Source organism: Drosophila elegans, unplaced genomic scaffold (genome assembly GCF_018152505.1).
Source record: "Drosophila elegans isolate 14027-0461.03 unplaced genomic scaffold, ASM1815250v1 contig_208, whole genome shotgun sequence".
NCBI classification, from domain to species: Eukaryota; Metazoa; Arthropoda; class Insecta; order Diptera; family Drosophilidae; genus Drosophila; species Drosophila elegans.
The window spans coordinates 1,599,473-1,617,229 of NW_024545578.1; the positions used below are offsets into that span (position 1 = coordinate 1,599,473).

Consider the following 17,757-nt stretch of genomic DNA (forward strand, 5'->3'; position numbering starts at 1 on the left):
GCGGCGAATTAAACTTTTTATGCGATATCAAAATGTATTCTAAAACACACTCGGTTAATAAACCTTCCATCTAGGAGCCTGAGAAAAATGCTATAAAAAGCTTATGTCCTTACCGCATTCAGAGCAATTTCCATGTAAACGGAAAACAGCTGCCAGGAAAAGAGAGATTTTCCCATGACAAGTGTACACGGAAAATAAGGGGAGTTGAATAAGAAAACTCTGAGTGCTGAGGAAAATTTTTAATAATTTTAAAACTTTTTTTGTCTGTGCATTCAAAAAGCACTTAAATTTCTAAATAGTTTTAAAACTTATTGATATAATTGAAGCTGAAAGTTTATTTTAATTTAAATAATATATTTTGTTTATTTTCGAAGTAAAAATCAGTAGGCTTTTTTGGTTGTGCATTCAAAAAGCTCTTAAAATTTTTAGATAATTTTTCAAGTGCCTTATGGTAGGAGGTTGTAAAGAGGATTTGCTGGCTGGGAGCAAACTTTGTCTTGTTAATGCTAAAATAATACGATTTAGTTAAGCATAAACCGAAAATTGCGTGTGCCATCAAAGTTTGGGCAAAACTTTTGGCAACTTTTGACAGCTGACCTACTAAATGCTAATCAGCAGCTTGACTTTCTGCTCGAAGGGTTCTCTTAGCTTGATTTCTGGGTCTTTTCAGTGTTTGCATAGGTAGGAAATAGTACAGGGAAGTTCAGTAAAAAAATACAGTGGCAAATACAAAGAAAACCGAGGGAAAACGAAAGTCAAATGGAAGTGAAATCATTCATGAAATCTTTTACAATTGACAGACAGAGAAGGACCTAGAGCTGGGGGATTTATTCAGCTAAAGAAAAAAAAAACAGTCCGAGAGGAAGCATAAATCTTGGAGAAGGAAAGTGACCCAATTTCCATTTGAAAAGGCAAACGAAAACAGAGCGCAAGGAGTCGCAAAAAGGACTCTAAACAAAGCCAGGCCTAAGAAAAGTAAAAGCCAAAAACTGAGGGGTCACATTTCCATTTGGCAGATAAATTAGAGCGAATTAATTGCATTTCGTATAAACAAAGGCTAATTGGAACTCATTTCGCATGTAAGTGCCGTCGTGCATAGCAAATGAGAGAAGAAAAGCGGGGAAAACTAGGAGACTTAGGGAGGAAAAGCGGGAAGGGAGAACTGGCTGTCAAACAACTTTGTTCGTTTTTCACGTAATGCCCATTGTTAAGGGAAGAAGTTCGAGCCAACACCAAAAGCAAATGATTGTCAAATAAATCAAAAACAAAAGGGAGCAAGAAGATGAAGTGTGTGTGCGAGAGCAGAAGTGGAAAAGTGGAAAATGGGGTGGGCAAACCAGGGGGCAAGTGGCTGTGACAGGCGGGAAAAAAAGGGGGACATCTATCATCGGAAAAGCAGGACAGCAAATCCTGTCAAAAAGGTGACGAATCTGGTTACCTCTCCTCTTGCTTTTCCTATGCCCATTTGTCAAATTATGCAGGAAGAACCCCACAACTCCAACTCCAAACTCCAGACTACAGCTCCTTAAACAACTGAAATCAGTGCCAGACGAGGCGCAAATGAGCCAGCATTTTGTAATGCCATGATTTTGTGGCTGGGGTAAAGGAAATAGGCTGTGGAAAACTAAAGGAAGTCAACGCAACTATGATGCAACTTTTCGGAAAAGTGCGTGTCCTGCACTGGAACAAACAATTTTAATTCATTTAAAGCTGGAAAACTATATTTACGAGCTTTAAAAACATTTTTAAAAATTTGCCTAATTAATATAATATATATATACCTGAATATTTTAAATTCAATATATAATAACTATTATTTTTAAGTACCTTAAATCTTTCTATGACAAAACTCTGTGCAAAGAACTAAAAATATATAGTATTTACCGAGCCAAACTAAATTTTTTAAGATTAATCTGAATTTTCTGTCTTATTGAATCTTTCTCGAGATATATTTCTGTGTGGAGTTAGGCCAAGTAAACAATTGGGGACAAAGGCAGAAAAGGAGTCGGGAAAAGGGACATTCCCGCTGCTCCTGCACTGCAATCATCTCCTTCCCGTCGGGTGACCCACATAGCCACTGGGTAACCACGAGAACCCACACCCCTTTGGCCGTGATTGATGGCCACATTTGCATGGCTCTGGCTGTAATGAGTCTGCCAACGGGCACAAAGGCATCTCCAGAAGGGAGAGCTCCAAAAATGACTAAGGAAAGCGGATGCATGAGAGGGAAACTAGCAAATAAATCAAGGCAAAATGACGACACACATTTCTTTTTAGCCGGCTTAAAAAAGGGAAATCCATTTTGATCGGGGGCACCACAGTCCACATCACAAAATTCAAGCTGAGTGATGCCGGCAATAATTTTTTGTTTAACCCACTGACACGGCAGCCCACTTTTGGGCGTGGCCCTCTGGTACTCACTTGCTAAATCCTTTGTAGACCGTCGCATAGGACCCTTCGCCCAGCGGTTCGAGTTTTACATAGGCCTCCTGCTTGCCAAATGGTGAGTCGCCCTGTGGGGGGAAAAAAAAGACACAAATGGAGTTGAGTTGAGTGAAAAATGTATCATGTTTGTTAATTAATTAAGCAAAGTCAGTTTGGTGTGCGGTTCACTTGGCATTACGTTAGCTCATGATGTAATCAGTGGGAATGAATGCTCTGTTTGTTTTTCAATTACCCTAAAGCATACGCTGTTTTTCAGTGGGCATACAGGGAAATATTTGAGTTATTTACTTAATTACTTAATGTGAGGTTGGCACACTAAGCAAACATTTCACATTTTCTATTAATTTAACATGTTTGGGTTGGCTAATTGAGTAATATGAAGTTTACTTTTAAAATAACATGGTACTTATTTAAATTGTTAATTGATTTTATTCATTGCATTGATATTTTGTATTATTTTCTAAGTGCCCAAAAGTAGGCTCCATAATATTCAACTTTTAAGTGTGGTTCATTGAACTACCATCGAATAAGCAGGCGGCGACACTTTAAAATGTGTGGTATAAAAAGGTACTTACTTTTAAGAATTAAGTCTTTATAAAATGAGTTTATTTGCTTGGCGAAAAAGTCTTACAAATAAAACAAACTTTGTTTATAAAAAGCAAACACAAATTTCTTTAAGTTAATTTAAATAATTTGTAGTTTTTAAAAAGTTAACAGTATACGAAACTATGTTCTATTTTCAAGCCTTGTTTAAATATAATTAATTACTAAAAGGGAACTCTAAGTGCCTGGGCATATTTCATGCAAAACTAATTGAATTTTTATCACAATTAAGCCGAGTTTTTTAACTAAAGTTACATTGACATACACATGTAAAATGTTTCGTTATCTATCATTAGTAAATTATTTAAATATTTAACTAGTAACGTTATCACCACCTTGCTTAATAGTTTATTTGTGCAATTTATTAATAAACGGGAACTCTCAATGCCTAGACAAAGGGTCCCACCAAGACAAATTTCAAAGAGAATATAAATTTTCAATGCCAACTCAGGCTTTGCATCTTCTAGTCCATGAAAACTCTGCCAGAACCAGTTGGGAATTACAAGAGTAGCCAGAGAGAATAATCAACACACTCATAAGTATGCTGTAGAAAATTGACAATTGAGGTAGTTTTTGCACTAAAAATCCTTACATCCTTGCTTGTTAAGTATAAACAACTCATTGAAAGTATAAAACGAATGATTATATAAGAGTTTTTTCACTCAAAACTGAAATGTTTTAGATGCTTATAAATTTAAAGTCAATTTCTAACGAAATATAAAGCTTCTTGAATACTTACACCAAATGCACTGAACCGTTTGCGTCGCGGATGCGTTTCCTGCTTGTTCAGAAAGACCTCGGACTTGGGTCTGGGCGGCTTCTTGGGACGCATGACCACATGCGAATGGTACTTCATCTCCTCGCGGATGTCCTCGTCCAGCAATTTGCTATCGGAGGACACGGAAAGCTGCCTCTGGACGCGATCGTGATGGTCGGTGCTGTCCGTGCTGCGCCAGTCTGTAAATAGTCGACAGGAAAACAAAGCGGAAACGGCATACTTGAGTAACAGGCCAAAACAAAGTGAGCCAGAGGTAAAGACCCAAGTAAAAGGCTAAAATGCAAAGGAAGAGCCGCTTAATGAGCAGTCGCCGGAGCAGCAGCAGCAGCAGCAGCAGCAACAGCAGTGGTAGCAACCCACTTAAAACTCAAATTAGTGGCCTCGACAAGGACCTAGAAGTGAGTAGCAAGTGGATGGCAGCCTGCTCAAAGGACTATTAATGTACACTCACTAAAAAAAGGCTATCTAAAACCAGCAGTGCACAACTTTACTTAAGAAGCTGGCAGTCTTGAAAGGTTCATAATAATCTGAGAATTTGTATGATGAAAAGAAACAAATCTAAAAAAATGGCTTATTTCTCTGCTCACTTTTGCAAATGTTTTATTTCCTTTTAATGAATTATTGTGAGCCTTACCAAAACTTTACTCAAGAAGTTGACACTCTTATTATATAAAAACATTTTTTAAAACAAGAGTCACATCCCGAATAAGAACTTGTATTCCCTTTGAATGCATTTTTGTCAGCGTAAGAAAATAATTGCTGGATGGACTTCGCAATTCGCTTTTCCCATTTCCTTAATGAGCACAAAAAGAAAAGGAAATGTCTGCAACAACTCATTATGCACATCATCAATATTAAATATAATGAAGGTTGAGAGCTACCGGGATCTTTGGCCGAAATAAATCGAGTTGCTGGACAACCTTGAAATGGCCGTCCGAATGAATGGGAAAATCGGGCAGTGGAAAATGTGCCATGTTTGCCCCACACTCACAGTTCGTTATAATAAAATGTTTTAAAAGCAACCGCGTAGCAGCAGCTGGCGAAAGTTGGTCTAGGACAAAGTTCGGTGGGAGGTGGTGCAGGTGCACAGGTGTGCAAAATACAGGTGCGAAATCTGGGACTGGGTCACCTAGTAACCTGCTGATATTTCTTCATTCATTGACTTTGCGGGAGCTCCGGGGTTTTGGGTTCACCGCCCATCTGCGCTCACTGTTTGTTTGGTTTTCTATTTGAGCACTAATTACATTTTAAATTATGTTTGCTTTTCCCCAGTTGCAGTTCGCAACGTAACCGTGACTGACTTTTCCAAGAGGGGTGGAAATGGATGGCAAGGGGCGGGAAAACTCAGGTGCAGCAGCATCTGTTTTCGCTTGAAATATTTATATAACAAACTTGCAGCACAGCGCTGTAAATTGCTTTGCTTAAAGATTGAAACTTTTTTGCAAAAGACCCAAAGACACACTTAAACACTAACACTAAAATAATCTAATGCCGAATATATCCAGATATTCTCCATTTGTGAATTCGCAACATGTTTCCCATTTGACTTTACTTTTTCACTTTGGTTTTTTTTGCCGCCTTTATCGCGCCTCCCGCCGTATCATAAAAAATTTAATATTCGCTCGCAAGATGTTCTTCTTCCGGCAAGAGTTTCCTTATTCCTGCAGAATGCTTGAAAAATTACTAACATAAAAATTAAAAATTCAACAGCAGCTGATTGTAGAAAAGAAAACTTTGAGCGGCCCACAGAGAGCAATAGAGTGGGGTGGGGCTGGGTTGGGTTTGATTTTCCAGGCGCAAGAAAGAACTGACGAGCTGCCGCTGAAAGATGATCCAAACCCCCGACACGGAAAGAAAAATGATTTTCTTTAAACAGCTAAAAGAAATTTATTTAATAGTAGCCTTCTTGAAAAATACTCTTATATTACAAAGCAAAATGTCTAACTTTTTGTTTGGTTTTTAAAAATATGGTTTTAAGCTTTCGGAGAAATAAAAATGAAAAAAATTCGGGATATATTTTGGGCTGCACTATTACAAATTTTACTATTTTATTTATTGGCTTTAAATGTACCTAAAAATATAAATGGAATAAATTTAGGAATATTTTGGTCTATTATGATTTTTGCTAAACAAAATATTTCCTAAAGGTGATGGAAAATTTATTTTACTTTATGTATGGCTTAATTATTTACTAGAAATAAAAATGAAATTAATTCAGTAATATTTTGTGCTGCATTATTAGGAATTTTTGGAATTTATTGGCTTAAATATCTCAGCATCAACTATCATACTCTGAGTTTTGTTTTCAGTGCCTCATAGAAGGATACACATCCTTAGCTCCGTATCCTCTGTATGCTGACAGCGATTAAATGCGCAATATGTGCCATAAATGAGCCAAATAAAAGAAAAACTTCAATAAAACAGAATATATATTTCAAAATGGTCTTCTTTTTAGTCCTCCATGTTCTCTTGTCTAGTCGTTGGAGTGGAATGGTATTTGGCGTTGTATCCTTATATTTTGTCCTGGCAAATCAGCGAAGGAAAAACAACAAAACGATGGCAGGCAAGCATTTGATTTGCAAAATTGACTGAGCATTGGAAAAGTGCCTGTTAAATTGGAAAATGAGAGCGAACTCAAAGGAGAAAGGGCAGGATATCCGCTCGGATCGCTTCCTTAGAAAGTCCTTAAATTGAATTGCTGATGTGTGCGAGTGCCAAGAGCAGCCAGCAAACGCCAGCCAGCAGATATAGCATTTTGGCAACGATAATTGGATACGAGAGTGGCAATGCGAAAGTTGCCATTTTTGGCGTGGATACTTTTGGGGTCATCAAAACGATTATTATTATTTCTATTATTATGGCTGGATATAGATATCGATTGGGATGTAAAAGCGAATTAGGGCAGAAAATGAGCTAAAGAGCTTTAAAGGTTTTACTATCGAATGCAGCATTTATTAGCGTGGCCAAGAAAATATTTGTAACTTTAAAAATTGTTCCCTAAAAATTTTTAAATAGTTTAAACTCCTTTGCGTAGACGCCTAGAATGCGTTAATATAGCTGTATAGGGTAAACAAATGTTTGTTTATCCTCTTACCCTCAAAATAAAAATAACAATAATATTTCGTATATTTCCCTAAGACATTTTAAGAATTGTTTCGGGGGTAAAACTTATTTGTTTTCCTTATCTGTACCTGACCCACATTGGTCTTATGTTTTAACTACCTGCGGCTCCCTTAGTTACCTTTCGCCACACCCCATAAAGTTATTTAGTATTCCATTCTCTCCACTCAACTCTTTTTATCGCCCTCGCTGGCTGCTCTTCCCCTATATAGTATTATGTTTCCTTCTTCAACGCCTTCGTATAAAGTTTTATTGCATTTCCCTTACACATACTATATTTTGCCACAAAAAAAAGAAAATATATGAAACAAGATATATATATAAATGTGAAAAATCTGTGACGCGAAAATCTTGAAATGCAAACAGAAATCAGTACAGGAAGCTGTCGCCAAAAAAAAAACAGAGGGAAAGAGGAACTAAAATGAAAGAAGATAAGTTGAGGGAAATTCGCTTGTAAAATGAAAACAATGAAAATTATGCAAGCGCATCAAGAGAAGCACTTCCAAAAAAAAAAGATAAAAATAGCACGGTGGATTTTAAGGGGGGATTTTTCAAGAGATAGAGGATGTCCGCGGAGGCTGTCGCTGATGTCTGGTATTTCCAAGCCCCCAACTCCCACTTCCCACCCCCTCGCCACTCGTCCTTCGACCAGGGTCTCTTGTTGATATAGTTATGCAAATGCTATGCAAGGATGTCACGTCCTCCCGCTGACTTAAAGCCATGCACACATGGGACAAATATAAAAAGAGTGTGCCATGGGAGTGGGGAGCCTTTCCTCAACCCGCACTTTTTGGTACACTGAAACAAAACCTAGCCACCGTTAAAATTAGTACAAGAAACCACAAAATTGATCACGATTTAATACCTATAAATATTTTCAAATGTTTTATTGAGTAAGAGGCTAACCAATTGAATTAGCGAAATGAAAAATATTTCATATTTCCTCTTGTTTGAAAGTCCCTTTAGCCCAAAATAATGTAATAAAAATGTTTCGAGTGTCCCTTATTTGTTCAGTATGTGTGTGCTCTCAGTCTGCGGCCCCATCCGCTGTTGTCCTTTTGCATTATTGCATATTATTGTAATTTCTGTTTACTATTTGTTTTTGGCTTTGCAACAATATTTATGTCTCCCGGGGAATGGAATGGAACTGAATGTCTGGAGGCTGCAAATATGTCATAAAAAAGAGCGAAATCACAGCGGCTTGTTGCATAATGCTGAGTGGGTCAGTCGCCAGCAGCCACGCCCCTTTAGGCCACAGCCCAGAGTAGTGTGCCATAAAAAACCATAAAAAATGTGCACATAAAAGTTTTTACTTTTCATTTGCATAAGGATGAGAGCTGGGGGATCCCCCTCGTCAAGTATTATTCTCTTTTTTTTATGCATGTGTGACTGTATATATATATTGTTATTCATATGCGCGTGTCGAGCATTTGCGTTAAAATTTAATAAAGCGACACTCGAAACTCGACACTTCCGCTTCGCTTTTCGCCCACTTCCGTTTCCCATTCCTCTTTTTTTCGGGGGTTTTCACCAAATTTACAGGGCTGCCTTGGCCAGGAAATGACATTTTGATAAGAGCGATGGCAACTCTGGTTGGCCATCGACAACGAGTTTCGAATTGCCCAAAAATAAAGGAGTCCAAAATTGTTTTTCCCCCGTATTTTTCCTCAGAAAAGGATGTATCCATGGGGTTTTATCTGGCGACATCTCAGCAGACCCCCAAATTTTTCGCACCACCCACATTCGCTGTTTATGTTTGTGATTTATTATTCAAGCAAGAAATTAAATTTTCTCTTTTTACTGCAGTCCAGCATCGATCTCATCCTTTTCCTCCCCATTCTACCAACTGTCTGCACGGTTTGGCATCGCTATGGAAACCTCCCCCCTTTAACCCCCTGTTGCCGCTGCTTTTTCCGTTTAGTGCCTAAAATTTATTGTGTTGTTGTAGAATTCAATTACAATACAGACAACGAAGACCAAAAAGCGGTGGCGGAGAGACAAAAATCGACTTGAAATTGGGGGAGTTTTGTGGACTCTTCTGGAGTGGAAGGCTATGCAATGTTGCATCCTCAAATGTTTGCTTTCCATTTCCGAAGCCCCCGAATCATAAACCCAGTTTGAAATGCCTGATTAAAGTGAAATTCAATTGCTGCTGGATCCAAATACTTCAATGTCTTTTTGATATTTCTGGGAAATTTCATCTACAATCTTTGAATAGGGGCTTATGCAAAGATGCATTTTTCAAATTTGTTTTCCTTTTTCCAACTGTGTTGGAAAAACTTGGTTAAAGTGAAATTGAATTGGTATTTAAACTCTTTTAAGGCTTTATGGAAAATGCTAATATAATAATAATACATTTTAAGTTAAATTTTTTATAGTTAACGATTGAAGTCCTAATTGTTAATACATATCCATTAACACTGCATCTTAAAAATCAGTTTTTGATGTTTCAAAGCATATATTTTATTATTCATTTTACGAGTACGAGAGAAATATTAAAAACATAAATAATTTCTCATTTGTTTTAATACTTTCTTTGTTATTCTGTTTATCTGGTTAAATTGTCAATAAAATGTTTAACAGTCTGCCAAACGCTCTTGCTCCCGAAACAACCACTTGGTCTTTGGGAAACTTCATATTTTAATGGTCACCCCCTTGTTTAGTATGCAAGATTTATAGTCGGCCAGAATTCAATTACGGCGAGAGATGACATCCTTTTTGGGGCCGTTTCCAGACTGCATCCTTGAATCGGATCCCTGAATCCTTCGCTAAGCCAATGGGCTTGTGCAAATGTCTCAATATGACAATGGTGGCCCGCTGCGTTTTGTCATTACTTTTGGCTGTCGCTTGCATTCGTCCTTTTATCCCCCCGCCTAACTTTTCCACTTTTATTGACAAAAGGATACGGAACCAACAACAAGCTGACTGCTTGACATCTATTTTAATGACATTCTGAAAGCTTTGCCGCATAAAATATGGCAATTTAAATTGCTGTCCGAAGAAAACTATTAAAAGTCTGGGATATTTCCGGAGCAAGAGTGGTGAGAAACGGGTTGAAATGATTCAAAAGACATGCTGTGCGCAAATAAGAGTATTTAAAGTATCAGATTCAGCAGGGTAGGAATAATAATAATAAAAAGCGTTTTACCTTGTGGTTTGTTATTATCATTTTTCGCAGATTCTTGTGCTAAAAATAAACGAAATAGAAAGAAATGGGGGGAAAATATTAAATTAAAAAAGTGTTTCATTCAAGCAAGCAGTAAAAAGTGTATGAAACTATATGTAAACAAGGTATACATGTATTAAAGTGCAAGGACAAAAAACGGTTAAAAGTGCATTTAATATAAATTTATGGCTTAGCCCAGTTAAGCTCTGTTTTTAACCGAGAAAAATCCACTTGGTCACGGAGTTTATCAAAATATGTTTCAGGTTCTATGATTTACAATCAATTAAGTGTGTTGGGTTACGATGTTTACGACCAGGGGTTTTCGCCCTCTGAACTTTGTTGACAAATAAAAGCATAAATCGCGCGTAATAATTGGCCGAAAACAGGAAAAGCCAAGCCGGCGAAAGGAAAGCACATTTAATGGCTTATACACAAGCGCATTGGACATGGTCAGGAAAAGCGGACAATAAAAGCCAAACAAAACAAGGAAAGTAAGCGAAGGAGCACATAAAAGTCGTTAAAAGATTTACTCTATTACTGGTATATGCACTGTAAAAAACTACCTAAAGGTAGTGTATTAAAATAAATTTTTTATATATTTTAAAGCTTAAAGTATATGTCATTAAAGAATATAAAATATATTTTATTTTACCTTTCTATTATATTATATAAGAAATAGATTTATAAACCTTAATATTTTACATATTTATCTTCTCAGTGTTAAACCTTTTTATATGTATTTATTCTTCTTTTCGCACTCTTCTTTCTGTGGGAAAACTTTTCTCGTATGTTTTCGATTTTTATTGAATAAGGAATTGACATTTGATTAGAGATTTCGGTTTTTCTTCTGGGACTTGTTCTAGTTTTTGGGAGTGAGCTCGTGTCTGGGATTTAAGCTTCAGTCCCTAGTGTTCATCACTTCCAATTACACTCTTATTTATTGCCGAACGAAAAGTGCAGAAAAATGGTGAAGCATCAGCAAATTGATTTGTGCGTGTGGATTAGCAATGGGTATTTTATGTTCAAGGATTTTCCAAACCCGTGTTGTCACTTGAGGGTGTATTTAATTACTCAAACCCGATCGAAAAACAATCGTTTTCGGGTGCAAAAACATTTTCCAATTAAGCAGAAGAAAGGAAAAGCCCAAGAATGGCCAAGGAACACGTACAAACAATTTTCAAAACGTGGCAAATTATTAATTGCTGACACCCGAAGTCCTTTATTTTTTGCCATGCTTGAATTAATTACTCACTCCAACATTTCGTAACTCTATTAGTGTACATGTTTGGGAATGTGCCAGATTCAACACTTGAAACCAATTTTTGGACAGAGAGATTGCCACATCAATGGGTAAATCCCTCACAAAAGGCTCAAGACTTCAGCAACAGAAATCGACCACTTTGATGTTTTGTAATTAAGGCGAACAAATCCTTCCTCGTTCGAACTTTTCCCCTTTTCCGCACTTTTCCACACGCCACATCCTGGCGAGACAGCCAGACAAACACAAAAGTGTGTGTATTACTTAACAAATTACATACAAATTACTTTACTCCGTTTTTCTTCTTGGGGATGAATGAGATTTTCCCGCTTCACAAACAAAGAAACTGGAAATCGCTAAGCGTTTATAGGAAATGCAAGACAGTGATGTGTGCACTCATAATTAATTTCACGAAATAAAATCATTGTTAATGTATGAATACGTATCCCAGTTTTACTTTAATTAGGACTTTAGTTTAAGCAATATTAACATTTTCCTCAAAATATTTGTTTTTTTTGGGTTTTGTAATTAAGTTTACTGTTGCGGCAAGACTAGATCTTTATGATAAAATAAATATCTTTTTAAAGAATGTATTATTATTATATAATAATCATAAAATTATTTTGTACGATTTCGACAGTTTCTGCTAAATCCTTAAATTATCAATTTGTTTTTTAGGTAATTATAATTAAATGTTGTCCTGAAAATAAAATCTTATTACACAAAATCACTAATATTTCCACACCGAATGTTATTCAAAATAAAATCACGAAGCCATCCCTAATATATGCTATATCGCTTCATATTGCCGCCTGTCATGTCAAAATGTTTACTTCTGTTTCTTTGGGAGGAGAGACCTCAACTTATTCTTCCTTCACTCTTAGACATTTGTTTGTAATTCGCAAACAAAAACAAAAAACAATTGGCGGCTCATCATTCATCATGTCATGAGGAGTGGAAGGAAAACATATGACAGCATATTTGTCTGAGAAAAGGCAACCCTTTTTCTTTTACGCAGACATTTAAATTGGCTAGGGAAAAGCGCTGGGAAAAATCTGAAGGCACCCAAAATGCCACGCAAAACTGACGTTGATGGTAATTAAAAGCGAGTGGTTTTCTTTTCTAAAAGGGTTGAGTGGCGCCGGCAGTGTTGGCATGAAATGAAATTACTAACGGAAAATTAGCGGCATGGCGCACATGGCGTATGCTTAATTTCCTGCCTTTCCCTTTGTCCCGGTTTTTTGTGTCCTGGCAAAAAGCGTGCAAGAGAGCGCTGGAAATTATGCTCATCATTGTGACACAATTAGCGGGGCGGCAAAAGCGGTAAAAGCTGCACAAGCGACTTGCAACTTAACCCTAACGGATGTCGACTCGTCGTCATGCGGTTTGGTGGCAACTCTGGACAGTTGCACTGAGAGAAAATTAGCATAAAAGTGTACTAAGAGATGCCTACCTTCGGAATCAATGTCAAACATAATTATATACATTTTAAACGTTTATAATTATAAAAACTAAATATTTTTATAACAAAGCATCTTTCAACCATAATATCAATTAATATTTACTGATATTTTGCAGTGCATTAACAGTAGACAAGGGAGACCATGATATTCTGGGACAGGCCACTGCGCACACACACTGCAATTTTTCCATTTTTCTATGAAAGTCATTTCATGCATGCGGAATTAGTTTATGTGCGCATTTTCAAAAGAAGTGCCACAACGAGGAAAATGGGAAGTGGAAGTGAAAAATTTTCACACTAAACGCTGGATATTATGCAACATTGTTGCTGGGTGTTGAGTTGTTGGCCCAAAAGAAATGGTGAAAATGCCTTAAAAATATTTTAAGGTTTTTACAGCCAGACGAGAAAAAACGCGCACCAAGTAATTTTTAAATTAAACAGCCCAAGCCAATCTATTTCTTCCCGTAAACCAGATTAATTCCAGCCAACTTCCCATTGACCAATCCTCTCTATTGAATTGATTTGTCACAAATGCTCCATCAGAGAAGATTTACAACCTCAATTTGTCGTCTATTTACTGGTTATTTTTGCACAGACTCTTAAGACGTATCGGAAATTGCACAATAGAAGTGAAATGAATTGATTTCTAATGCGATTCTCTTGCCACACTCTTCTCGTTTTTTTCTTTTTTTACCCAGGTTAAAGGAAAAGGTGAAAAGTTTCGAGATAGCAACAGGAATCCAATTTATTTGCAGTTGCACAGGAGTTATCCCCACTCCTTTTGTTGAAGCAAATATTAATAAGCAATAAAATGGATTTCTCTTTTCACTTCGTCGTGGAGATAAAAGATTTATCAATAATATTTTTACAACCGCTCGTAAAAAAATTAAGGGCCATGAAGAGGGATACTTAAGTAATTGAAACTGCGCTGGATGGCTTTCGTTTTAATTAACTTCAAAAGGTTTGCTCGATAAACAAGGCCCGAGGCGATGTATTCGTATATAGTGGCAACGATCCCTTGCCATCAGATTTTCATCCCAGTTATTGGCCACTGATTTGCGGCAACTGCAAACAAAAGGCGGTGGGCGTGGCCACTGCAATATATCATCCGTTGTTTGTCATTCCAGGCAGACAAAAAAAAGGGGGAAAAAAATATATTTACGCAAGTGCACAATGCTCCCGTTGGAGTCTCGTCATATATGAAAACGCCGCATTGTTTTCCCGCTGCGAATCGCTCAGGAAAATAGCAAAAATAGAGCAGAATCGCTGGCCAATAACACACCGAGCTATTGAGCGGATTGGGATTGAGGTTTCCACAAAGGACACACGTAGACAGTTTTAGCCGGCAAAGCGGGAAAATTCAAAAGAGATGTTTGGTCAGTAAATAGACCTCGGTTTTGGTTGTGCAGGCAGTACTCTAGGGAATGAAGTGGTACTGATTGATCTAGAAATTACTATGCTAGACAAAGGGAAGCCATGAAATACCCTTCAGTCTAAGCAAGGTATTGGTGGTAATTCCATAACAAAAACATTAAAAATTCACAAAAAATACTAAATTCTACTCAACAAAATCTTGATTGCAAATAAATAAAAAATATTTTAAAATTCACAAAAAATACTAAATTCTACTCAACAAAATCTTGATTGCAAATAAATAAAAAAATAAATTTAAAATTGAATACATGTTCTACGTATTTAACAAATGAGGGTAAGCAGTATTTATATAATTATAATAATAATACGTTTTGATAATAATAAAGTCATACATTAAAGATTCAGTATCGGCTACTCTAAGTATTAATAAATTAAATATTTATATGCCTGATAATTATTAGTTATATTTAAAGGACTAACGAAAATGTTTAAATTTTCTATTATGTTTAATAATTTGACCGTTTATCTATAATAGTTGTCTAATAACAAACCCTTTCCATATAATATGCAAATGTACGCACACTTTCAAGGATTAACTAATCGACGATTAGTGGATATATTAATGCAGATACAGATACTCTGTGGGATTGCCCACTGCAATTGTTCAACAGCTATGCCTATTCCAAAACTCAATCATTCAGTGAATGGCTCTACCCTCTGCAAACCTCGAATCCCTTTCCATTGGTTTTTGCTCTGCGAAATGTAAACGACAATCAACTTGAAATGCAGCCCTCCAAAAACGTAATGGGAATAATTTGCAGCAATTTCGTTCACATACAAACGCACTCACACTCGCACACATGCGCAGTCACGTAAATGACAATCAAAATTTGAAGTGGTCTGTGTGGCAGGAAGGAAACGGAAAGGCCGGCTGACCAAATGAAATGCGTAGGCCATAGGTAAACCATTGGGGATAAGACCAGAGTCCGACGATGGCTACGGCCACATAGCCATGACTTCAGGGGCAGGAGTACGGCGATGCCCCAAGGCTGTCACAGTCAACACACATAGCACGCATAACACACATAACGGACGTTATCTGTTCCGAAGGCCAGGACAGGCATATGACGAGTCTGGAGGAAATGCAAGAGGTTGGGTTTAACAACGAACAGAAGGACGTACTGGAAAAATAAGTTATTAACAGCGTTTACTAGAAATCAGCAGTGAAGTTCGAGTATCCTTCTAGTTATTTTTGACCATTTTGCAATGAAAACTTAGCCAGTAGCCTTAAGTTTTCAGAAGAACTTTTACAAAAATTCATGACAAGGTGTGTCAAAAACTAACTGAAGCCTTGATTTAATTTAATCAAGGGGGAAAATTAGATTTAAGCTTGGAAATTATTAGAAATCTACAGAAGAGAGATTTTTATAATATTAACCTTAAAACTTAAAAAATTATAAATTACCTAAAGTTTCATTAAATGAAATTTCTTCCTATTAAGACAAAAGATATTAAGATATCTGGTTTCAATAGAAAAGGAAGATAATGTTAGACTTATAACAATCTGTAAATATTTAAACAATTTCCTATGGAAATTTCTTAGCTATTCTACTTTACAGCACATTCTAACGAAATTAACGTTATTTAATAATTGACATTTAGAGTTATCTTGATTAAACACAAAAGAAAGCTAATATAAAACACAAGTTTAATCGGATTTTATAATTTTTTTAATTTTTATTATGTATACCCTATATTTCTCTCACTGCAAGGATATAGAAGTGGGGTGTCGGCCGGCTTTTCCCTGAGGACCAATACCCAAATGTATGGGAATGCGAGCCTGCAAATGTGTTTGTAGGCGTATCTATGCGGACAACCACATTTGCAAGTTGCTTATAATTTAGGCACACCTATGTGAGAGAGTGCCTTTGCGGCTGTGTCTGTGTGTGTGTGTGTGCTTCAAGGATATCAGTTGCCACACGCAGACGGGACAACCTTTAGTTACAATTGCCATAGCCCAAAGTACCACCCCCCAAAAAGCATCCTTCCCCCAACCAATCACTTTGTCATATTATGAATCCTAATTCTGTTCTTTGGGTTTCTGCTTTTGGGGCTCATGACCCGAGGTCCTTCGATGACGTTATGGATACTTCAGCTGTCAGTCAAAATACGCGCTGATTGCAACAGAAATGCCCTCAAGCTATCCTAGTTCTCATCCTCTTAATCAAAAGATACACATCGAAAAAATTGGGTAAGTATCCCAATGGTATCAATATTTTCTAAAAAATGTTCATTTTAAACTCTTAATATTATAAAAATAATAATATTATATTAATTTTAAAATAAAATACATACAAAAATATTTGTAGTCATTAATAATTTTTTAATTTATTTCATAGACAATTTCTCCCTGTGCATCTAGATCACATTAACAACTTAAAGAAGTAAAACCATTTAAGGCTCTGTTGTCCACTTTCTGTTGTTTGTTCGTCCCATTATTGTTTTTATTATATCCAGCGATGTTGGGCCAAGGAATTTATAATGACAAGCGAGAATTTTAATATTGTGCCACTTTCTTGGGCCAGGGGGCGTGGCACTGCCCATGGGACATTGTTAGCCACAGCAAGATGCAATAAAATAGAAAAGCTCATCAAACCGTCGGGGGTGATGGCTGGGCAACTACTATTAAAAAGTTTTGCAACACATTTTTGAGAACCGCCCTTCGGTTAAGGAATAATAAAGACGAAAAAAAGACGAATATAAAAGGATGTTCTCTGTGCCATAATGAGCTTAGTATGCATAAAGCGGTGAATTGTCAAAAGATATTTTCTGGACAATTTTCTTTTTCGTCATACAAACGGAAGGGGGGGTTTTCTTCTTTTTTTTTTTGGTATAAGGAGTAGGACAATGGTGAAAATTGCTAGTGGTATGCCAAAAGTTGGTAGGGCGTGGCTCGACTTTAGATTGTTATAAAGCTTTCACTTTGCTTAGTTGTGCAGACCAAGTTTTCACAGAAAATTGATTGCATTAGTTAAGTCCGAAATTTGGGAGGTAGCTTTTGGGTACAGCATTAATACACAAGAATAGAGTTCCACTCAAATGCAACTTTGTATTATTGAATTACTTTCAAAAGAAATTACATACTAATTAAAGAAATTTCCTATTCTAACTTTGATTAGATCAAATTTAATTTTATGTACATCTCAAATTTAAGCTTAACTCAAGTTGACATCCCCATCCTGCAGCATCATTATTAAGCGTGTGGCCACCACCTTAATTAAACAATTTGGCAGCAAAAAATAACATTATACTCAAATTCATTTTGTATTAGTGAAATGGAATTTTTTTCAAAAAAAATCCCATCCTACTTTTAGAAATTTAATAGTCTTACTTTGATTAGATCAAATTTATCTCTGTGCCCATCTCAAACTTAAGCATCAATCAAGTTGGCATTTATAAGCTCAGCTTATGAATAGAGTTTGTGGCTCAAAGAGTTGTAATCACATTTTTAATATTAGAAATTCTCCATTTTTATCTTGTTTTGATCTAAA

The 17,757-nt window shown here is 36.5% G+C and overlaps 1 protein-coding gene and 1 non-coding gene across 3 annotated transcripts in view; both read right to left on the reverse strand.

Annotated features, from left to right (window-relative positions):
- The window catches only part of LOC108145824 (cyclin-dependent kinase 14), a 72,723-nt gene that overhangs the window by 12,336 nt on the left and 42,630 nt on the right, over positions 1-17,757 (reverse strand). Inside the window, exons 4-6 of one of the 2 annotated variants that reach the window (XM_017271429.2) lie at positions 10,095-10,133; positions 3,788-4,005; positions 2,422-2,513 (exon numbers count right to left, since the gene is read on the reverse strand). In XM_017271429.2, coding sequence (XP_017126918.1) covers positions 2,422-2,513; positions 3,788-4,005; positions 10,095-10,133 — 349 coding nt within the window. The remainder of the gene's footprint in view (positions 1-2,421; positions 2,514-3,787; positions 4,006-10,094; positions 10,134-17,757) is intronic. The other variant, XM_017271430.2, reaches the window with a different exon arrangement.
- Positions 3,420-3,484, reverse strand: LOC121467166. The gene has a single exon (XR_005977316.1). It is a non-coding gene; the product is annotated as a U7 small nuclear RNA (small nuclear RNA).